Source organism: Tinamus guttatus, unplaced genomic scaffold, assembly GCF_059628265.1.
Source record: "Tinamus guttatus ecotype Peru unplaced genomic scaffold, ASM5962826v1 Tinamus_guttatus_pri_ptg000301l, whole genome shotgun sequence".
In the NCBI taxonomy this organism is placed as follows: Eukaryota; Metazoa; Chordata; class Aves; order Tinamiformes; family Tinamidae; genus Tinamus; species Tinamus guttatus.
Window position 1 is genome coordinate 4,038,387 of NW_028288835.1, and position 24,003 is coordinate 4,062,389.

Here is a 24,003-nt window from a genome sequence, read left to right on the forward strand (position 1 = left end):
ATTTTAGAGAAGTTAAAAGTAATGATTTTTTTGGAGGGGAGAGGAAACATTTTTCAGTGCTTGAATATAACAGAAACTTTAAAAAGCGGTAGCAGCTATAAAATGATTTTGCTAGCAGTCTCTAGAATGCTTCAGATTCCGCGTAACTTTAACATAACAATGTTAGATTTTTTTGCTCATCTCTTTGCAGTATCTTGTAAACTGTAACTTGTGTGAAAACATCAAGGGAGAGCCTCATCCACACTGTTCCACTGAGGCTGCAAGGGTCTGTCACCATTGCTGTAGGTAACGTATCAGTTCTTTAGAGCCTGTTTCTCTGCATTCCAGGTGGAAAATACTTTGTAATATAAGTGATGACCTGAGTGATTCAGGAGAAGGAAAAAGAACTAGACCAGATCCAATGCTGAAAGTAAATCATTAACACAGGGAGTTTCTGTGTGTTAACATTTTGTTCTCTGACAGGCTGAATTCTGATTCTAAAAATCAACACGGTAGAACTGAGGGTGTTGTGCTAATGACTGTTTACTTACATAATAATCATTCTTATTCATATATGATTAATGACTAAATATACAGTGCATCTGTAAAACCCGGGGACATACAGTACCAGGTACCATTCCTGCTTCACTGTTTTGTTGGAGCGTAATGTACTTAGTATCAGCTTGATTGGATGGTTTTTCTCAAATCTTTAAAATAGAGTGAAAGACATTTAACTTGTTGACTTGTTAGCCTCATCTAGGAGAACTTTCATTTTGATCTCAACAGAACTTGGAGACTTGTGTCAAAATGTATTGTGGCAACTACGTAAGTACCATAATCTATTCTGTGAAATCTTTAAAAATTCTTTTCTGCTCTTGAGCTGCCATGCTTGTTGGGAGCCATTCTCCTCCATTAGAAGAAATTAGTCAAGTGTAGTTAACTTCATTGATTTATGTCTAGTTATGGGATTGGAATATTTATTTAATTATTTATTTATTAAAAAAAAGGTTAAAAGACACAAAATGAACAGTTCTAGTTTCATGATTTTAGACCATTTAAGACAGTCTTCTACATGTTTCTGAGTTTCTTAAAATTCCACCTAACTGTAACAAACATGAAATTATATACCATCACCAAATGGTATTAAAAATAGAACCGAGTTGCTTAGATTATATTGATAAATGCTACAAACTTGGTGGGCATGTATGTTCCTGATGTGTGTCTTGTGTAATTTCATTAACTGTGTAATTTCAGGATTCATAAACATTTCTTTCTGCTGGCAGTGCTTTAGATTCTAAAGTGCCATTTTTTTCAAAGCTATTTCGTTAAGGAAATGGGGAAAAGCATTGATTGTTACTAACTAATAATTTATAGCAATTAATTGAATGTTTCCTTTAGTGTCCTCATGAAAACAAACATTTCATACTGCAGTTCTAACTCATTCTGGAAGCTACTATAGTTATTTTCTGACAACAAAACTGAAATTGCTTTCTGCACCTGGCATACGGATAATCATAATTTAATGGGGACATTTGTGTTCTTTAAAATTAGTAAGAGTAATGGTTTATTGTTCTTAAAGCTTTTTTTGCATGTGCGTTTACAATTAACTTACAGATCAGAGCAGAATTTTCTAGGGGAGAAGCATTTTTGTTTATTTTAAGGTCTAATTGCACTAATTGTTCCAGCCTCCCAGTAAAGTGTTTGTTTATAGAAAACTGTATTGTATGTATTTTCTTTTTCTATTGAAATAGGTATTGAACAGGTTTCAATTAGGTGCTGGTTTTTTGATATGAAACTTGATCTTTCATTACTAGATCTGGTTCTAGTTAAAAACCGAAAATGAATTTTTTACCTTTATCATTTAATTATTATTTTATTGATGTATTTCTGATAACTAAATCAAGGTAAGAAGAGTTAGTCTGACAAAACTGATAGAATTTAATTACTATGTTATTAGTGAATTTTCCATTTTCATATTAGTGAATATTTCGTTTATTATGTTTTTAATTACTGTTAGATGCTACTAATGTATTAAAGCAATTTAATTACTAAGTCAGGGCAAGAAGTCCCATCAGAAACTTTAGTTTCATTTCTTTGTTGGATTTATCAAGACCCATCTTTTTAAATAATTAATGCTTTATCACTGTTATATATTGCTTGTAGTGCATTACAGTGTAGCTTGTAGAGGGAACTTCCCACTTTTATGTCATTAAAACTGGTACTTATGTATCATGAAAGAAATCTAATAGACTACATGGAAATTCTTGACTAGGGGATATTTACATTAGTATTTCAGACTTGTTTAAATGTGATTATTTGTCTTAGCTTCAAGGGCATCCTTACCTGAGAAGGAATTGAAGTTCTTAACTCTGATCTTCTGAACAACAACGAAGTAAATGGTGCCTCTGTGCATTCCTTGTGTTTCTAAATGTGCAGGGGCCTACCAGTTAGCCCTTTAATTCTCCTTCTTGCAAGGAAAAGAGGGACAGGCAAGTGTGGACAACGGGGTGCAGCTCAATCTGAAAGACCTCAAAATCTGAGTACGGGCATTAGCCGGAAAAGTATGGTGAAATTCTCAGGTTGAGTACACTGCTCGGTTTTATTCCTGTTTTTAATGATTTGTAGGGTGTGAAAGGAAGAGAAATTAAAGGAAAAACAAGGAAATAGTTCAGCATTTCCCAACCAGTGAAGCAGACTTGCCTGCAGAGCTGTTGACCCTGAATGGGAAGAGGTGGTTCAAAGCTCAAGCAGGCATGAATTCCAGACTTGACTGGAATCCACCAAGGCTAGGAATGAAGTTTAGAAAAGGCCACAGCAGCAGTTCTGGCAAACTCAACAACATTATACGGGTTTACTCTTAGAGGTTAGATACACAAAATGGCTCCCCACAGAACATAGAGGTAAAATTACCAGAAATTAGATAAGACATCTAATCTAAAACCTCTCATCTTTCTCTGAATACAGAAGAGAGAATGAATGTATTATATTTAAAAGTATCCCTTCTGTTACTGTCGCATGTACTTTGCAGTGAAGTATGCCATATATAACTAGGAAAGTAAGTCAAAACTAATTGTGATACAGTTTTTAAAGCAGGCATTTTATTTTAGTAGCTATTCCTTCTTGGAAACATTCAGTCTGAGAAATCTGACTTTGATTGTTTGTTATCAGCAGAATGACTTACTGAACAAATATTAGAAGGTTGTTCATACTGTAGATTGCTTTTTTCCATCACAAGACTGAATCATCTAAACTTTATACCTCATAATTGGATAAAAGTAGCCCAAGCTACTCTTACTGATACTTTTTCCTGCCACTGACCAAGACTGCAAACAATTCAATACAAGTAACTTGTGTGGAAAAGTACAGTGCAAGTATTCAGGTTTGGTACAAATTTTACAGTCCCTTTCCAATCTTTCTTTTGTCTTATTCAGCCAACACCATGCAAACATGTTCAATTTTCATATCTACTTTGGAATCAGTTTCTTAAGTGTTAAATGCGCATGTGCAGGCCAACAGTTGTGTATAAGCGTCTAGCTGGACAACTTCTGTGGAAATAGATCTAGTGTGGGTTTTTGGTTTTTTTTTTTTTTTGGTGATGGAAGAGGATATCTTGACATTTGAGCTATTTAAGGGAGGATTTTTTTGTGTGATTTTTATGTTTGGTGAAAGCAAATTGCCTTGCTGTAGCTCTCCTCCATAAATTATAATTAGGCTCCCCTTGAGGTCCGTAAACAGTGACTTCCTCTTCTATACAAGGACCAAAGTCTGCAGCTGCTGGTAGTCTAATCTTTCAGGCACTGTGCTTTTTATACCTTTGCTAATCTGCCTTCCAGAAAATGAAAATACGTAAATGATTCCTGAAATTCACAGTTGCATTCTGATAATGTGCACGATTCTCAGCAATATGACAACTGAGATATCATGGTAGGTACAGTGTAACCCAGCTCTGTGGTATGTGTCAGCTCTGTGCCTGTCTCACAAAAGCTGTCACACCAAAACAGGTGATGGGAACTGGTGTGCACCTCAGATTTGACCCCAGAGGGTATAATACAAGCTGCTTTATTACTCTGTCCCATGTCCCTGAGTCAATAGGGGCTTGATTTGCTTGCTTATTTTTTTAAAATGCCGATGGACTAATTCCTGTTAGTTTTTTAGCTTTGGAGAATAATTGCTATGGAATCTTTCAGAGTGGAAGGGATAGTGGGTGGTTGTCTAGACCAGCCTCCTGCTCACAAGGTCAGTGCTGAATGCGGACCAAGTCAGTTACAGTTTTGTTCAGTCTGGTCTTAAACTGATACAGATTCCACACCTCTTTGGGCAACTAATTCCCCTCCATTAACCTCACAGTTTAAAAATAAATAAATTAAAAACCTCAGTACCAGTGGTCTCCCCCGTTTAGGTTTACGATGGTTGCTTCCCTTTCTGCTGCGCACCTCAGTAGAGAGCCTGCATCCTTGTTCTCAGTGCACTCCCTGTACATACTAGGAGGACTGCTGTTGGGTCCCCAGCCTGAAGCTGTCTCTTCTCTGGGCTGAGTCCCTCAGCCTCATGTCACAGGAACATCTGTGCCTGGAACATCTTGGTGACTCCCCTGACCTTGCTTCGCTTTATCAATAAGCAATCCTTGCTTGCCTTGGTGAAGGGTTGTGCAAAATGGTCTGTGCTGGTGGCACTCCTGCATGCTTTTGCCTCCTAAGGAGAGGACCCGGAGTTCCCTGAAGTCAGCAAAAAGAGCTCTGCTAATACTAGGTATGAGATTTGGATGAAGTCCTAGTATTTAAAAAGGTTAAATGTTCCAAAAACATTTGTTCTCTTAAATTTCAGAAGCATTTCCATTACTTCAGAATCGTGATTTTGTTTTACTTTGTGGCGGGGGGAAAGTCTGAGCTTTTTATTTAGTGAAATCAGGTTTAGTGAAAGTACACCAGATTTGCCTTTGGCAAGGGCAGTTGCCCAAGGGCAATTGTCACTGACAAGGCAGTGACAACACAACTTTAACTGTTACAGTCTTAGCTTTACCATGCAATGTGACTGTTGCACAGGACAAAGAGAAACACTATTTCTGTGGACATGAGTCTTAAATCTAAAATCCTGTGTTTAGCCATCTTTCTGATTTTAACAGTCTTGGATTTCGGTACCTATATCATTTATTTTGTGCTCCAGTGAACTCAGTCTGGAGAGATGTTACTACCTCAAACTATAGAAATAAGCTTACAGTAGCTGATGATAAATAAAAGCTTAGAATGGAACCCTTCTTACAGAGAAAAATATTTGTATATGTTAAAACAAGGATAAGAGGAAGCACTATGGGCCAAGACTGCTGTCCTTTGAGAAAAGAAAATATTCCTTCATCCGTTAATATAACCTAGTGGAGGGTCTAAAAATAGCTTAATGCACTAAGGATGTGCAAGATTATTGCACAGGTATTGTAGTAGATTTTCTTTCTCTAAAAGTTTACTCATAAGGCAATTTTAGCAGATTAAAGCTAAATTCATGTTAGAGTAATGACGAGAAAAGTTTTACTTGAAAGAGTCTTTTTTTTTTACAGATCAAAGAAACTCATTCAGTCTGCAGATTAAAGGCTAGAATTTAATTTTTAGTATTATAAATTATAACCTAGAAGTGCTGAATTAACCTACATTTAAATAGTAACAATTTCAAATATCAAATATTCAGCCCTTAAGAAATGGGAAGATTATTGGTTCAATCCTAGCCCCCTCCCCCACCTTTTAATCTTTCCTTTTTTTTTTTTTTTTTTTTTTTTTTGGCCATAGCGGGCTAGTAACTTGCAGCGTGTTGATTTTTGTTGAGGGTTGTGACCACCCTGGTTAGGCACCTAACTAATTCTTAATTCTTTTCTTTGCCTCGTTCCTGTCTAGCATGGCTTCTAATAAAAGGACAGTTTTTTTCTTTCCACTGTGATGACGACCCACAGTGCCTTGTGTTTCCTGTCCTTAAAAGGAAGCTGTAGTGATTCTGCAGGTTTTTATTCACTGTGATTTATGATGTGCTCTCTGGTCCTGAAAAATATTTTAGACTAATCTTCAGGAGTTAATGTAATGTGATTTGTGTCTTAAAGCTGTTGGCATTTGGTGATGATACCAATGTTATGGCTTTTCTAATAATTCATCGTGATTGATGAGGAGTTGTTACTTGAATTATTCAGAACGCTGTTGAATGTTTCGTCCACTGGAGGGTGTTTAAAGGTTTATTTCTCTTTACATAAGGTAATTTTTTTTTCTTTCAGATGAATTTCACATGAGTCTTCATGATCATGAACCCTCTGCTGGATGTTTGGAAAAAATGTACTTTTAAAATAAACTGTCAGAAATAAAATTTTAATGGGGAAGTGACTTAATGTATCTGTATAGTGACCATCTCAGAATATATAGAAGAAAAGTCATGAGATCGTATTATTAATTTCTCTCTGCTTTTCAGAACTTGGAGAAAAAAATATGGAACTGACCATACATTCCAAGTTGGCTGTGCTGTCTCCATTGCAAACGAATGCAGGGAAATAACAGCACATGGAACTAAACTGCTGTTCTGGCCCCTCTGAGGACATTGACACTTGCTAGCTTTGCATCTCCCAGGCACACGTCGATGAGCGAACGCTGTGTAGCAACTCGTTTTGGAATACAGTTTTGCATACTGAGATGTAGAGTCTGGAAGCAGAAAAATATATTGATTAGTGTTAACATTTCAACTTTTTTCCAGGTCCAACTCATATGAGGCACAACTTCCCCAAATATGCTCTGCCTTCTCTGTGTTTACCAAGATTGGTTTCTGTTTCTTGAATTGAAAACTTCGTATTCTCTTCGCTATAGAGTGAAGACTGCTTAATCTTATGATTGTTAATTTTCAGCAGGTATATATGCAACAATAAAGATGTAAAACACCTTAATTAAAGGCTTTTTTTTTCCTTTAGCAGATACAGGGAACAATTTTTCCTGCTCCAAATTTTAACCCTGTTATGGATGCTCAGTTGCTAGGAGGAGCCCTACAAGGAATTAGTGAGTATCGTGACTGGTACTTTCAGCACATCTTTTCTCTCTGCAATAGCAGGCATTAAGCAAAGTAAGAGCTCCTAATATTAAAAATATCGCCACGTTTCTACTGATTCTTCAAGATATCACAAAAAGATTAACTAGTGATTCCAGATAAGTGATGAATTGCGCTTACAGGAACTCAGGGAGGATTGATTAAAGCTTATGCTGATGCTTATAGCAATGAGCATTTTCATTTAAAAATTAGAGGCAGTTAGAATTTTGTTATGTCATTACTGTGACCAATAAAGGAAAGGTTTTAAATTGTCACTTCAGTAGTTAGCTATTACCTGAGACTATTATGACTTTTAAAATATCAGTCACCAAGAAATAGAAATAAATGGAGTAGAAACTTAAAAAGTATTGATTGTCTTTCCCTCAGGATCAACTCTTGCTTTCAGCATATAGACCAAAAAATGTATTTGTTCACCAAAGCATTTTTCTCTGTTCCCATTTTTGTGTTTTTCTGATGAATATTTTTGGTATTGCTGAGTCAGAATATTGATTATTTCTGGTTATCTGAAACATTTTCATCATGTTAGGATTGTTGTGTATACTGGAATTTTTATACCTCTTGGGCTTCTCACAGAGCCTTGCAGCACCAAATCTTGCCTTCTTTTCATTCAGATTCTTTAATGGAATCATGTGAGGTTTCCGACTTAATGTCAAATTAAACACTAGGAAGGGCGATTATTGATCCAGAGCCATGTAAAATACCTTTTTTGATTAAATTGGCTACGGATCTACTTAACCATTTTGCTAGACCTGAAACAGTGCCTCTTAATAGGATGCTACTAAGATGTCAGTGGAGAGGATTCTCTTCCTTAATACTAAAAGGAGAAGTGCATTAGCCTTACTGTTGATTACCCATAAAAGCATATTGAAAAGAAATTTTAATTTCAAGACAATCTGCAAAATGCAAACTTCAGCTTCAGAGGGATGCAAGTCTCCATAGTATTTACAAGTATTAAAAGTATTTACAAACACCCTTGTGCACACGACACCCTTGTGATGAGGTTCAGTCACATCAGTTATCCCACTGATTGCAGTGATATTACAGAATCAGTGATATTACAGAATGTTAAAATAATTTTCCGAATCCTTTTTTAGTTATGGACTATATAAGATGTACAGAATCCTAGCAATAATTATTTTCCAGGAACTAAAACCTTTATGCACAGACTTTCAATAATATACCAATTTTGTGAGTTTTGAAATTAATCGAACTGTTGTGAAATTGGAGCAGAGCTGAAAAACTTCTGCGATGGTGGTTATGTCATTCAGAAAAGAGAGAGCTAAATCCACTATTGAAAAGCAATCACAGAGATTATAGAGGCATAGAAGAAAGCTCTGGCCATTAGCAGATCATGGATAATTTCCAATAAAATAGATGCAAATTGTTTTTAAATTTTTAACTAAAATAATATTTTTATCTTGTACAGTTCCTCTGCAAATATGTCGTTCAGTTTTTCAGCAAATACTCTCACTGTAAATTGTCATCCCCTTAAAAGACATCCCTAGTTCTGAAATGACAATATAATCAACCTCAATGGGACATACATGTATGAGCTTTCAGGCTGAGGTACAAGTTCTACTGGTATGTCTAGTTCTGATTTGCTGAAAGCCATTATCTGATTTAGTGATGCTTTCAAGTTCTTTTTCCTTGAGAGAAACAGTAATGATAATACACATTTCTTGTCTATTTGCTGGTATTATACCAGCAACTGAAAGGTATGTAAGCATGGTAAATCTAATTGATGTTGGTAAATACCAGTAGGATATTGATCTGTTGATTTTTTTTGATTGTTCACAAGAAATGTGGTTAATGTTCTTGAACAAAATGTGAACAACCACAAATATAAACAACAGTAATTTATTGATTTAGACAGTGTCCTGTTTCCTTTCCAGGTTGTGAAAAAGATGTGTTGATTGATGTCCTAACACAGCGTTGCAATTCACAACGTGTTATGATTGCAGAGGCTTACAGAGACATGTACGGCAGGGTACGATGGGGCCGTTTTGTATTTTCATTGCTTCTATCTCCCCTGTGTTTTTTGTGGTTGGATTTTCTCTCAGGTCAGGCAGTGAAAGCAAAAGGCTGGCAGACAGCTGCTTGTCAACCGGCAGATGGGGACCCAACTTTGCTCATATAACTGTCGATACCTCTAAAAGTTTCAAGTTGTCATTTATATAGTAGTAGAACTTAAATTCATTGGCTACACAAACAGGAAAAGGAAGGAATAGGCACATGGAACTTTTTTTTCTGTGATGTTCGCTCAGCTCTTTTGTTGATCTAGCAAGAATCTTTAGAAAGTCATATTTCTTCTTACATTTTTTTTGGGGAGGGGGCTGGCCTGTATTACTTTCTTTAAGTCTTTGGAATATGTCATAAAAGAATATTTCATATTAGCAAAAACACCATCCCAGCAAGTATAGAAATTCTGCTGTAAAGTGTAGTTGTAATTTTATTCTCTCACTGATTTACGTTCTCATCTCAAGCACTGACTTTCTCAGACCTCAAAGCATACACTCCTTGGTCCATACACCAAGCGTAATACTTGTCTGAGCTACATAAATTTATGGTTTTGTTTCACTTTATGTTTGACAAAATGAACAAGCACAGTGGCTATTGTATGGAATGTACCTTTCAATCAGATTCTTTTCAATCAGATTTAAAAGACCACCATTAATTGCCTGAATAATTCATATATACATATACAAGCTTTAAGATTCCTTCTAGCAATTAGCTGTCAAGGACTTCTCATAGCAGATACAGTCAACTTAGAATTGTCTTTTTTCTTTCTCAGTATTTCACTTTTCCTAGTTCTGATTGCAGGGTAATTTTTAATTAGTATCCATTTATATTATGTATCCGTTTTCCCACAGGCATGTTGTCAGAAGTGGAAAGCCTTAATGAATTAATTTATATTCCATGTCAAATGCATCTGATATGCATTCAGTGAAAACTGCATATTGTTTCTCCATCATAAATTTATTTTTTTAATCTGCATGTCTCTTCCCTCCTTGCTCTTCCAGCTACTAATTTAATTGTATCTAGATATATATTCAAAACCAAAGTATAGGTGTGTCAAGATGCAATTTAGAGTTAAAATGAACTGTTTCTGGGATTGCTTTAAAGTTGGACTTAAGTCAGAACCTGTCTGACAGCTGCTCGAGAAAGACATACGAGGTATAAAACGATAGTTTAACTAAGAAGCCTTTGGCATTCCTAATGTTTTGAAGGATTCTAATGGGTTAGTGTGGGCAGGGAAACTCTCAGCTTTTACTGGGTGGTCCTTTACTCATACAACTACTGGGCAAGTGATTACTAAGGCACATGCATGGGAGAGGGAAGGTGCTTTTTATTAATCCAGGATCTGTGAAAAATAGCAGATTCCATTTAAATATAATGCATAATTTGAAGCACTTAACCTTCCTGTAATCCAAAGCAGATATTTTTATGTATTGGGAGCAATGTGGATGACTTTTTTTTTTTTTTTAAACTAGTGAATAACAGTGAGAAAAAGCACAATAAGTCTCCTGTACTTTATAGGATTTGATTTCCAAATATACTTAGTTCCCACAGATTCACCTGGGGATTATGTCAATGGAAATTACAGATGCTCTGCCCTGGTACTCAGATCTCAAAAGTCTTAATTAGATAATAGTAGATAGTGTTTCAAAGTCTTAATTAGATGACTGGTAGATAGTAAAACCCAGCAAGCCTATGTAGTTTACTTGGTGTCGTCATCTCACTCCTATTATTAGAAGGAATAGGCACTGCTTAAAGATGAGATTAATGTTGCTTATTTTAGCCAAAAGTGTTCCTGTTGAAATAATCCTGACTGTGCTTTTTTGTCATCTTCCTCCTCCCCAACTGGCTCTTTTAAGGATTTAATAACAGACCTAAAAGAGAATCTCTCTCACCACTTCAAAGAAGTCATGGTTGGCCTGATGTATCCACCTGCTTCCTATGATGCTCATGAGCTCTGGCATGCCTTAAAGGTAACTGTCTAATTCCAAATTGCATAGAGTCACAGTGACTGACTGTTTCACTTAACATATGTTAGTCTGATTTATTTGACATGGAAATGGTTGATACTCTGCGGTAAGGATGTATACCAGGATATGACAAATACAGAGCTGTATGGAGGATATTCACTGGTATGTTAAAAGAGTATAGATAAGATCTCAATTATGTAAATAAAAGAAAAAAAAATGCAGGTGATTTAGCACCTGTAAACCAGTAAACCTGGTAGCTGAAGAAATATTTATACAGGGAAGTGCAAGGCGCTCATCCCGCAAGGCTTTATGTGGTTATTAACAAAGTTCAATTGAAAGTGGTGTTAAATACTGATAAGGAATGCTCACAGGTGAGCATTAACAGTGTTGGTAGAAAAAAGCAAACTGAGCAGGTCTTCTCTACACTGTTCCTGCCTTATCTCCAGGAGCTGCAAAAATTTGGCTTGATTTTTGAGACTGCAACTTCCATCCACGCAATTAATTGTTCAGTCTTCTGCCTGGAGGTTCCCATCTTTCATCTGGGTGGGTAATCGGCGGGGTAGTGAGGCAGCAGCAACCCGATTTTTTTCATTGATGACCTCACCTCTGAGGACACTGATTCTTCTTTAGAATAACACATTGTTTCATAAACATATGAATAATAAGATTGTGAAATATCACTGGTAGCTCAGAAGTATGGCTTTCATTAACATTACTGATTGGATTGGGAAAAATCGTATTTTTCCTGTATTTGGCACAAATTCTAACTTCTTTAGGGTTTTCTATCTTCATAGGTACTCATATAGCTAAAGTGAAGAACACGTGTCAGAGTTTACAGACTTGGGCTGAGTGTCACATTTTTCCACTCTGTCCAACTTAAAATACTCATCAACAGTATGCATTTTGATGAATACACTGTATTCTGAAAGTCATGATTTCTACTAGTAACATCTTTACTTGTTTTTATACAGGGAGTAGACGTGGAAGAAAAATGTCTAATTGATATACTGGCCTCAAGGTCAAATATGGAGATCTACCAGATTAAAGAAGCCTACTTAATGCGTAATTCATTTATTTATTTTTACACATGTGCAATAACTGTTACATTACTTGTGGTGAGGTTGTATTAGCATGGATGAAAAGAGGGAACTACAAATGAAGACTTCTCAAAACTCTGACATCAACATGATTAGGTCCATACAAAACCTGCACAGGTTACTGCAGAGTAATGACGTTAGAAATGGACAAATGTCAGCATCATGCAAGAATTTGCATCCTGTTTATTTCTTTGTTTGTTAATCTTCATTCAGAACATTTATGCTACAAGTGACATATTTTTGTTTTAACCTAGAGTATAATAATGATCTTCAACAAGACATTGATTCTGAGATTTCAGGTCACTTCAGAGATACACTTCTGAACCTTGCTCAGGTACTATAAAATAGTACGACCTACATTTCTTAAAAAAAATCAAAGCAACTTTTTATATTGTTCAAGTAGTCTTAAATTTTAGAGGTTACCGTGGCTGGAGATAGTTCTGTAAGGTGGCACTTTTGAACGAGAAGGGAGGGAATAAGAGCAGAAGAGGAAAATAATTTCAGTTCCTTCCCCTGTTTTTGCTTGACTTTAGCTTTCAACAAGAGGCAAAGCTAACTGACTGTTGGATTGAATAAGCCTCTGGATATTCAACCGCTGACCCTGTCTCTTTCTTTTCAAAAGAGGAAAGACTTTCATTTCTTTCATGTACAAATGAAATACTCAGTTTTAAAGCTCTATTTTATCTACCATAAAAATATAAGACTCAGTTCAGTTTAGACTTCAGTGCAGATTTCCATTGCTTTGGTTTGGGTTAATTCCTGTGACTGATAGCACAGGTGTATAACTGCTGCAAAACATTTTTGTATATTGTATTCAGCTAGCATATAACCTGACACAGATTATGTTTATTCCCGTTTTTTATGGCTATTAACTAAAATATGATTCTTCTCTGGAATTTAAGAAAGTTTACATATTGTGGGATTCTCAATTGAAACTGTACCAAGAGTACTTGCTGTTAACTACTACCAAGACGAGTAGGCATTTGACCCATGTAAATTACTGTTTATTGTTCTTCTGTCTTTTTGTCTCATATATGTAACTTTATGCAGCCATTGCAGTATAATTTCCTTGAAGTAAATTCATCTTGTTGTTTGGAATTCCTTTTTCTGTGTGTGAAATTCTTTCAATTTAATTAAAATGCAAATTAGCATATTTACCAAGAAAGAGCTACAAATCAGTCATTCCAAGAGTTGATAGGCAATGCATAGGTTTTATCCTCTCTTTCACTATTATGGTAAAATGATTCTAGGTTCTAAAGTAAAGCAAAATGCTTGAAGCACTGTCAACTCATGCTGTTTGACAATGATAAGAGTTCTGCACCTCAGGTTCTTTTTTGTCCTTACAAGGCAATTATGATCAAAAAGTAATTGTAAAAGTTTTTTTTGTTTTTCTTTTCTAAAAACACATAATTTGGATCATAATATGTTTACTAAATCATATTAGCTTGTTTTGCGCAACTAAAAAGCTATTAAATATGGGGCAAAACTAGAATTATTCTTCTGTGGTATATGTATTGAAATTTCCCAGTCTTGAATCTTAATTTTACATGATGATTATATGCAAGCAGATGATCCATTATTTGATGTGTTTGCTCTTACAAATTTGGCAGAAGAAAAAAAGGATGAGAAAAGATTCTTTTGATAATAAGTATATTGATTAAAAAATAAATAAATGCCAGATGTTTTATACTTGTTTTACCATCATAGTTAAATATTACAGCATGTAATATTTATTGCATTTTTTTATATTTTTGGTATTTATATTTTATATGCAATACTTATTGCATTTATAGCACAGTTTGCAGTATGCAATCCACAGTACTATGGGGGTAAGATAAAAATTCAGTTTAAATAGAATTAGAAAGAGCAATGACTTATGTGATCAATTTATCCACTTACCCAACTTACTCATCTTTTCTTGTCTCATTAGACCCCTTGTCATTACAGGGTTCATCTGTTTAGGGGAAATCATGATGATGTTAGTTTTTTTATATATATTTGTTTACTCAATTCATTATTACAATGATCCAAAGTAAAAATATATTTCTGATATCTCAAGAAATGACAAGTATCATCATGCAGAGAAAACTTCATCTTCTAAATGGTTGAAAAAAATGCATCTTTTTTTCTCCTTTTTTTCCAGGGAACAAGAATGGAAGGATTTGCAGATCCTTCTGCAGCTGCTCAGGATGCAATGGTAAATGTTACTATAAGTTAGTTTCTCAAATATTTAAAAAAAAAAAAAAAAGAAAGAAAAAAGAACAATTAGAAATGTTGAAATGTGATTTAAGACTTCGCTTTTTTTTTCCTCTTTTTCTGATCTTTTAGATCCTGTGGGAAGCATGTCAGCGGAAAACAGGGGAACACAAAAACATGCTCCAAATGATTCTCTGCAATAGGAGTTACCAGCAGTTGTGGATGGGTAATCCAACATGCAGTAGAGAGGAAGAATCTGACTTGCTTTAAAAAAAAAAAAAAAAAGGGGGATTCTGTACTAGGAAGCTGTGTGCAAAGTATTAGTCTGAAACTTTAAGCATCCATGTGTGAATTCTTTGAGCTCTCAGCTCCCACTGATGTGAGGGGGAGTTTGGAAGTAGTGCAAAATCGAACCCTGCCTGATACTGATAGGCAGCTCCAGGAAGAACCCATTGACTCGGCAGTGCCTAGTGAAAGAGAGGAGACCCTGCCTGTGGGCTCTGACTGTGCTGAGCCTGCACACAGAGAGGCAGCCGGATGAGGTGGATAGATCTAAACTATTTTTCCGTTTCTCCTAAATTACCCGTTATTACGGGTGAAAACTACTCGGAGGAGGCGGGAGTAGTATTTTCTGTAAATGTTAGTATGTCAAACACACTGCTATGAGGAGGCATTTCCATGGATGTTTCAGAGTAGTTTTTGATGGGAAAATTTCTGAAGTCCACATCTGCTCTCCTGTAATTAGCATACACGAACACAGAAGAGTAACTAGATTGTTCTGATTTGAAGGTAGGTAGTCCAACATAATTACATATCCATGACTTTCCTTCCACTGCAGAACAGAAAACATACCTGTTTGGAGAGTTTGAAAAGTCTTTTGTTTTGTAGTGGAAACAAAGTCTGTTTTGGTGACAAGTTTATAATTCTGCAGTCATGTATACTTCTTATGCCAATTTACGAAAGTGCTTCAGAATTACTGTCACAAGTCAACAAATAATTACTCTTATGACTTCTGTGTGATTAGTAGTGGTGGGATTGATGTAGCATAACAGACTTGGTTATGTTCCCTCTTTGTAGCAGAGATTTGGTGCCTGTGCCTATAAAATGGGATCCTGCAGAAGTTTAATGGGGGACAATGTCAGTATGGCTGCTCATAATTTTTGAACCTTTGGCCAATTGTAGCTAAGAGGGAACACGGAAGATGCCTTCAAGTTAGGAAATTCTTTAAAGATCTGTAAACAGAGGTAGTTAGATAAAGAATATTAGAGCTGTCGGTGAAACAGAGGCTTTGACATAAGTTACTCAATTGTTATATATTGGAGAGACTGCGTAGGAGAAAGACAGGTTTCAAGGTACTCATTTAGATTACCTTAACTGAGGGATAATGCAATGAAACACATACAGATACATAGGAGGGGGAAGAAAATCAGTAGTTAAAATGATGGAGGAAATGAGGAAGCTTATCACTATCACTGAACAAGAATGAAGAAAGCTTTTTTGTTGTTTTTTTTTTCTTTCCAGATTTCCAGGAGTTCCAAAATATCTCTGGGCAAGACATAGTAGATGCTATTAATGAATGTTATGATGGATACTTTCAAGAACTACTGGTTGCAATAGGTAAAATAAAACTTTAATTTATACTAGCAGTAATCTCTTGCTAAGTATCTTGTTGCACCTTGTGAAGAAACGGACTCAGTCTGGGGTGCAGAGTGAGACAACTTTATTTCCAAACCGACTTCTTTTTATACTTTCTTAACACAAGTGTTGCAAAGCGCACAACCAATCAGCATCTGGCCACCTGCGCGGTTGTCTGGCTTTGTTTCTTTTCTTCTGGCAAGACACGTCGCACACAAGGCAGGGGGAGGTGTTCCTCAGTCCTCGTCTTTCTCGGCTCTGTCCCCCATCTGCTGCAAAGACTGACACCCTTGTGGTTAACTATCTGCTAACAAGGTACTATTGTCTTTGAACAAGCCTCCACATCTCACCCTTCTTTATTTGTTTTTGTTTGAACAGCCATGACTTAATTAAATGATCTATCCTTAAACACATAACAAGAAACAAAGCAGGCATGCTAACAATAAACAAAATATGCCAAACATCAACAGTCTGTCCTACTAGACAGGTTACGAACGGATTTACTGAACTAGATAATCTTCTGTGGAAATCCCTAAGGAGGGACGGATCCAATTAATAGTTCCCAAAAGTTTTTGAAGATCATTCAAAGTCGTTATGTCTGTCTTTAGGGTCAATGATTGTGGCCGAATTTGATGATCAGAAATTCTCCATCCTAAATATCGCCAAGGCGGACTTTCCTGTACTTTATCTTCTGCAATTTTTAATCCTGCAGCTGATGCTGCTCGCGTAATCTGATGCAGAGCCTCTTCTGCTGTTTCCTTTTGCTCTGCAGCAATCAATATATCGTCCATATCTTCCCATTGGCACAGTACAGGGTGGTATCGGAGTCCATACCATTATCTTAATTTCTCCTATGAAATCTGCATTGACAACTCCAGGTAACACACAAACAGCCCTTGTCTCGTGGTTGAAGATCGCCCAATTAACAGTGCTGCCATTCCTCGCCCCAGGGGGCCGTGGACACCAGTTAGCACAACTAGATGTATCAGTAATTAACACTTCTATTGTGGTGGCCAGGTCCACCCCGGAGCTGCCGCTTGTGCTGGTGCACAAGCGGCGGCTGCTTCCCGGTGGGAGCCACTCCGAGGGGTGATTTGCCGTCATGGCGCGACCCCTTGCCGCGCTCCGCTTGAAGTTTCCCGAAGGGGCTAGCGGTCGACCTTCCTTATCAAATTTTGATCGACACTGATTAGCATAGTGTTGTCCTTTGTGGCAGCGCGGACATAGTCCAGGCGCTCCTTTGTTTGCTTGCGTTTTTGGACAGTATTTACGAATATGCCCAAATTGGCCACAAGCAAAACATGGCTTTTTCATAGACATTGTTGCAAATGTTTCGGCCATCAGTGAATATTCATACTGTTTGGTACCGACATTAATACATGCTTTTAGCATGTCATCAATAGTAGGATCCTTTAGTGGCCGCAAAACTCTCTGGCAATCGGGGTTAGCATTCTCAACTGCTAGTTGCTTAAAAATGTAGCTTCGTGCTTGTTCATTATCAATTTGTTTCTCCAGAGCCTCCTTAAGCCGATCCAAAAACTTCATATATGGCTCATTCGCATCTTGTCTTATGCTAACAAAAGGTTGTCTTTGTTTACCACTCTCCGGAACGGCCTTAAGGGCGCGGAGAGCAAGTGCCTTAACTTGTTGCAAGCCCTCAGGGGGGATTTCTGCTTGTGCTGTTGTAGCACTGTGATCGCCCTCCCCCATTAGCACGTCCACAGTAACAGCCCGTAAAGGACCTTTTTTCGACAGCCGCTGGTTTTCCTCCCCCTGAGCTCGAGCAAGCTCTCTCATTTTCGATTCCCACATCGTGTATTGCATATCAGTCATAATGAGGCGAAACAAAGTTTTAAAATCATGGGGAGTAAAAACCGAAGAATCACAAAGAGATTGTATAAGGTGGGTGGTATATGGTGCGCCAAGGCCATGATCTGTCACCGTACGTCGCACGTCCTTAATAAGATTATACGACAAACCTTCCCAACGCGGATTCTGGTCTGGTGCACAGATAACGGGAAAGGCTTTCAGCATGCCCACATCCCCCGCCTGTTTTGCTCCTCGTTTTACTGAGGCCCATTTATCGTGAGGATCCGGGGGGTATAGGTCTGGCTCCTTTCCAGGGTCAATAGGACCCGGACCAAAAGGATCATCGTCCTGTTCATCAGGTGGCAGTACCGCAAAGGCTTTTGCAGCACGTTTTCTTTTCTGATTCTCATCAGGACACGATTGAGGTAAAGGAGGCGCGGAGGGGATGGCAGGGGCCCCGATCCCGTCATTTATGTTCGACTGCAACCCACTATGAGATTTCAATATTTCGAGTACAACTCGCCATTGTGGCAACAGGTTAGCAGCAGCCTTATCACCGCGCGTGGCACTATCCCACAGTCGGACCCCAATTTGGTCCCATCTTTCCAGATTAAAAACATTCTTACTATTCACCGAAGGATCGTCTTTAGAAGCCCATGCAAGAACCTTTTGCAGCTCTTCTTCACCTAATTTTTTTCTTTGCGGTTTCAAGTTTTTAGGAGAAGCTTCTAAATCGTCCTTTTGTTCCTTCATTAGGTATGAACCCATAGTTCCCAGCCGCTTACCTCTTTCCTTTCAAGAGGCTTTTAGTGTGCACACAAAGTAAGCTTCCTTTCAGCTTGATCCTTACGCTTCCTTTCAGCGTGATTCCCGGGAGTTCAGCTGGGCGGTGCAACCGGAGAGACAGCTAGTCTTCGAGCCCCACGTTGGGCGCCATTTGTTGCACCTTGTGAAGAAACGGACTCAGTCTGGGGTGCAGAGTGAGACAACTTTATTTCCAAACCGACTTCTTTTTATACTTTCTTAACACAAGTGTTGCAAAGCGCACAACCAATCAGCATCTGGCCACCTGCGCGGTTGTCTGGCTTTGTTTCTTTTCTTCTGGCAAGACACGTCGCACACAAGGCAGGGGGAGGTGTTCCTCAGTCCTCGTCTTTCTCGGCTCTGTCCCCCATCTGCTGCAAAGACTGACACCCTTGTGGTTAACTATCTGCTAACAAGGTACTATTGTCTTTGAACAAGCCTCCACAGTATCTGGAATGGTATCTCATGCATTTCCTTCCCCCTCCCTTCACTTACCTATATTGTGTGATGACAAATTTGGGGGATAATTGATTGATGATTGATGTAGAAAATAATATTTGTATAGAAATACTGTTCCATGTTTGTGCAAATCTAAAAATGTATATATGCAGCACTGAATTATGAGTGCTAATATTGATTACTTGGTAACGGCCTTCCTGTGCGATCAATGGCAAGTGCATTGCAACTGATCCCTCATGTTTAAATCATTGGCAGAATTTTCAGAACTTGTGTGGTATACAAAAAAAAAAAGGTTTATGTGCCTTCATTTTCCATTTATTAAAAAAATGGTAGTATTTCTTCAGTGATGTCACATGAACATATTCATTATAATTTAATAAGCCCTTCTGTGGAATAGTTGCGAGTACCCAAAAAAGTATCTGACAAACAGAGTCGACCTTTGTAGTCACCCTCTTTGTACCTGACAAATATAGTCATGTTTGTGAAAACTGGTAGGATAACTTGAAGGTGAATCACAGGAAGTGCCACCCAGCTTTATATTTCAGAGCCCAAAGCCAATAGAAGTGTGTTTTAAATAATCTTATTTTCCTCTTGTAACTTCTTTCTCCTAGTCCTCTGTGTTCGGGACAAGCCTTCCTACTTTGCTTATAGGCTTTACAATGCAATCCATGTAAGTACTCTTTCTTCATATATCTTAAAAAGTAGCTTTTATGTTTTTGGGTTTTTTTAAGCAAATGCATGTAAATCAGACCATTTATTTTTAGGGTCTTGATGTTTGTTTTAATGCTTTTGGTATCTAAATCAATTTAAAAGTAGTGGTGTGTTTGCAACAGTTGAAATTGTGTAAAACTAAAAAGCTTAAATCTTTAAAGTTTATCATTTTTTTAAGATTCGAAACCTTTATTTTCTATGGATTATATCTCCCCCTGCTGTGCAGAAATCAGTGTGCACTTTGCAACAGTCTGTTCTTACTATGCAGCTCTGTCACTAGAGATTTAAGTACTGTTTATTAATAAATTAATGGTGATTAATAAATATTAATTGTTGTTGTTTAATGTATTGTTGTTAATTAAATGATAAGTTAGAACATATGGTCAGATTTTTGGGGGACTTAACGTGTATATTCAGAGTCTCATGTCTTGGTGTATAACTGCTAACAGACTAAACCTAATCAATGTCAAGAAGAAATGTAGGTAGTTGCAAAGGACTACAGCTACAGGTCACTATTGATACTTCCTTTTGCTTTTCATTCATTAGTGAAAATAATAAGACACTATGTTATATGAAAAAAAAATGTAATATGATCTTTTAAGCTTCAGAATAGAAGACAGCCATAAAATCAGCCACAGGTAAAATGAGAAGTAACATTTTAGATCCAGAAAGGCAAAGGTAGGATTCAAGTCAGAACCTTTCCATAAACTAAGCAGCAACACTTCAGCAGGGGCTCAGTATCCTCTTGCACATGCTGCCACTGCTGCTGTCACACGTTTTAGCTAACCCAGCAACAAAGTGGCAACAAAGGACCAAGGCAGACCCCCTTGTGAGAGAGGAAAAGGCAGGGTGTGTGGTGGGTGGTGGTTGTTGTTGTTTTCCTCTGTGGTTGAAATTGGATTCTGACACATCCTGACATGAGAAAGCTTTGCCAAAACTACCTCAAGAAATGACAGCTCTCTGGAAAAGAGATGGTTCTCAAAGGTCCTGCATCAAGACTGATTTTCATGTTAAAACCTTGCTTTAATTTTAAAAAAATGTCATATTGACTTTTTTTTTCCTGTATTGCAATCAGATGATGTGTGTGACGCAGGAAGGCTTCAGAATGAGTATTCTCATTTTATTTTAATTTTTAACTATTTTCACAAAATATTTTAGTAGACATGGCATGCTTAGTCTTTGAATCAAAGGTGGGAATTTTATATTGTTTCTATTTTTACAATCTATTTTTGGACAGATTATACCAGTAGTGTTTTTTATACTTCCGTGTACAATATAATTAAGTCCATACAGGATTCTAATGCTTGAAATCATAGTGTGTGTGACTTACAAGAATCCATATTGGTTTGTAAGAAAGATTTTGATTTACTTATCCATGAGCATGTTTTGAATATCTCTTACTTCTTGCTTTTTGGAGGACTGTATTGTAATACAAACAGCCAGTTGATAAAATCATGCATTTGGCTTTAAACAGGCCAAATTTGTAACCAGTCTCCCCCCAAGATCTGTTTTGATCAATGTTATTGCCCACTAGATGTCACCATTTCCATGCAATAATGATATGAAAATGGATTCATTTGGAAACTTTCAGTAATAGTTGAGCACAAGCTATGTAGGTTCTAAGAGAATGGGTAAAAATCTCTCTGAATGCGAACTGGGTAGCAGCCGCGTAAAAGAGATTTTTGGCTTCAGAATAGCTTGAGGGGATACAGTCCTCACAAGAAATCCTCAACAGCTAACTAGAAAAATGAATGCCTGCAACTATTGACAGGAGAACATACTGTTTTCCTTTCTAAAGTTTCAAAGCATGAGCTCACAGATGCATGGTGCAGTCAGTAGTATGAATTCTATTGTCCAAAACTCTGTAGAATAACAACTGGGAGTTCTTAGAGTCTTTTCAGATCCACATTATAGGTGACCTCAATTTGTTGTTTAATAAAAATAATATAAGCATAAACAGCAAGCTATCAAGTTTCTTCACATCTTTTCTTCTTTTTAGGATTTTGGGTTTCATAATAAAACAGTTATAAGGATTCTCATCGCTAGAAGTGAAATTGACTTGATGACCATAAGACAACGATACAAGGAGAGATATGGGAAATCACTTTTTCATGATATTAAAGTAAGTTGTTTCCACACATTTGCATGTATTCCACACAGGCTCTGTGTAGACTGTGCCAATCGCTATCAAAAATTACTGAGGGTTAATATCCAATCACTTGGTTAAAAAGGGAAAAGAAAAATAATCATGGTCATAGTCCATAACTTGTATCTCAGTAAGTGCCTCGGGCTGAGTTCAGTATGTGAATTCTCGACTCACTCACTGAACTCCCACATCTCAAATCATGTCATTCCACATGATTTTCTGCCTCCCAGTAGCATGAGGAAAAAATAAACAGAGCAGCATAGTGTATGCTGGGGAATATTTTGCATGAGTAGTTTGTGCACTAATTGGTAACATCATCTTTTATACAACATCATCTTTAGCCTGATATCATTTATTGTCAAACTGAGATCAAAATATGGTCAGCCTTCAGGAAAACTACTTCTCTTGTAGTGCATTTTCAGCCAAAACCCTTGCACTTTTAATTGTATAACAGGAATTCTTGATAGGGCACTTAGCATTTTTTTTATGTTGCTATATTCTGACTTCCAGAAATAACTAATTATTTTGAGGAGATTGAATTTGAGAAGTGTTTAAATAGGTATTATCGAACTTTTCAAAGCTAAAACATTGCTAGGTGCCTGAGCAACCAATAACTGTGATACATGAAATGAAATAGCTGCAAACTAAAATCCATGTGAAAATACTGCAGATATTTTACATAACCTTACCACAGTATCCTAATCCTTGTCATACACAAACAGGGGAAAATGAAGAAAAAAAAAGTCTCAAAAATATGTTTTTCTTGCAGCATTTTGCTTCTGGGCATTATGAGAGTGCCCTACTTGCCATCTGTGCTGGTGATGCTGAAGAATATTAAGCAAGACAACAACAAATTCTGAAGTCTATACAAATCCATTTTAAGGAGAAATTGAAGCTATAGAAAATCTGTAACTGTAAGCTATCCCTGTACTATAAGAAAAAAGTCCTGTGCATTTTCTAATTTTAAATCTTCCTTGAAGTAGGAAAGGAATGTATAAAACAAAAAAACAAAATCAGGAACATTGTTTCATCTGTCTTTTCTGATTAAATCGTGTCTGTTTCTATGATTAAACTAGTAAAACAATCGACAAGTAACTTAATCAAATATACGTTTGTATGTTTATTATTCTGTCTTTGAACGTGCGATATATGAGATAGTAAAGATAGCCTCTTGAAGAACATACACTCTTCTCCATCAGAGAGAAAACTTATTTTTCCCCACACTTCTCACACCTCATCTTTTATGCTCTTGGACAGCATTATTTTAGTTACTATCATAAGCATCTGCCCCTGTCTATTAACGGGCACTCACCTAAGAGTGGTTTTATATTCTCTTCCATTTAACATGCATATCTAATCTGTTTATTGCATTTATCTTTATGTTTGTTTTAAACTGAAGGAAAAAAACAGAAACTATTATCACAAATCATTCCTGCTTTACTGTCGTGCCCTGAAAATTACTGGAAGATAAAACAGTGTATGTGGCTTTGAGAAATTCACCATTCTAAACCATTAAACCTTAAAATATTATTTGCATGTAAATGTAAAGCTTTAATTGAATACTGACATACATGATGCCCAGGTATCTCTAGGATGCCTCTAATATACTTCCCGAGTTAAGGTCTAACTTTGGCCCTAAATAATGTTTAAAAACATAATCCTAGCAAAAAAAAAAAAAAAAAAAGTTTTGCGACAGCCTCTACTTGAATTAAGTGTAGCTTCCTGCTAGTCAGCTTGTGTAAAGGTGGCAGAACCTGATAAGGCCTCCTCCCAAAAAGAAAGCATCACCCTATAACTATCTCAAGAGGAAGCTTGGTCTATGCACACAGCCTGTTTGCACCTCCTGTCAGTCTCTTGTGTAGTTAGATTCTAAAGTAAGGAAAATGTAGCAATTTTTACATTAAAACAGCTACCCTTTTTTCCTAGAGCTATACCGGCTCCAGATTAACAGATTTGACTTGTACAACAAGCACCATGGCTTGGGGTAACGAGCTCAGAATGATTGAAGAGTGTGGTCACGGAACAGGCCGGTAACATGCTGGCTGCTGTGCTCTTTGCATCTGTCCTTTCCTGGGGCTGGCGAAGAGCTGTGTGTTTTCAGTACACTGCTCTTTACAAA

At 37.0% G+C, this 24,003-nt stretch overlaps 1 protein-coding gene across 2 annotated transcripts; it reads left to right on the plus strand.

The window, feature by feature from the left end:
• The first annotated feature begins 708 nt into the window (after nt 1-708).
• ANXA10 (annexin A10) lies at nt 709-22,877 on the plus strand. Of its 2 annotated transcripts, none has more exons than XM_088528130.1 (12): nt 709-804; nt 6,908-6,992; nt 8,934-9,028; nt 10,917-11,030; nt 11,999-12,089; nt 12,379-12,458; nt 14,268-14,321; nt 14,453-14,546; nt 15,842-15,937; nt 19,639-19,697; nt 21,738-21,860; nt 22,654-22,877. In XM_088528130.1, exons 1-12 carry the CDS (start codon nt 787-789, stop codon nt 22,720-22,722), a joined length of 978 nt encoding a protein of 325 aa, XP_088384256.1. In that variant the 5' UTR covers nt 709-786; the 3' UTR covers nt 22,723-22,877. The 2 variants fall into 2 exon arrangements, with proteins under 2 accessions (XP_088384256.1, XP_088384257.1); XM_088528131.1 differs by having other exon boundaries at nt 715-804; nt 6,911-6,992.
• Nucleotides 22,878-24,003: the final 1,126 nt, after the last annotated feature.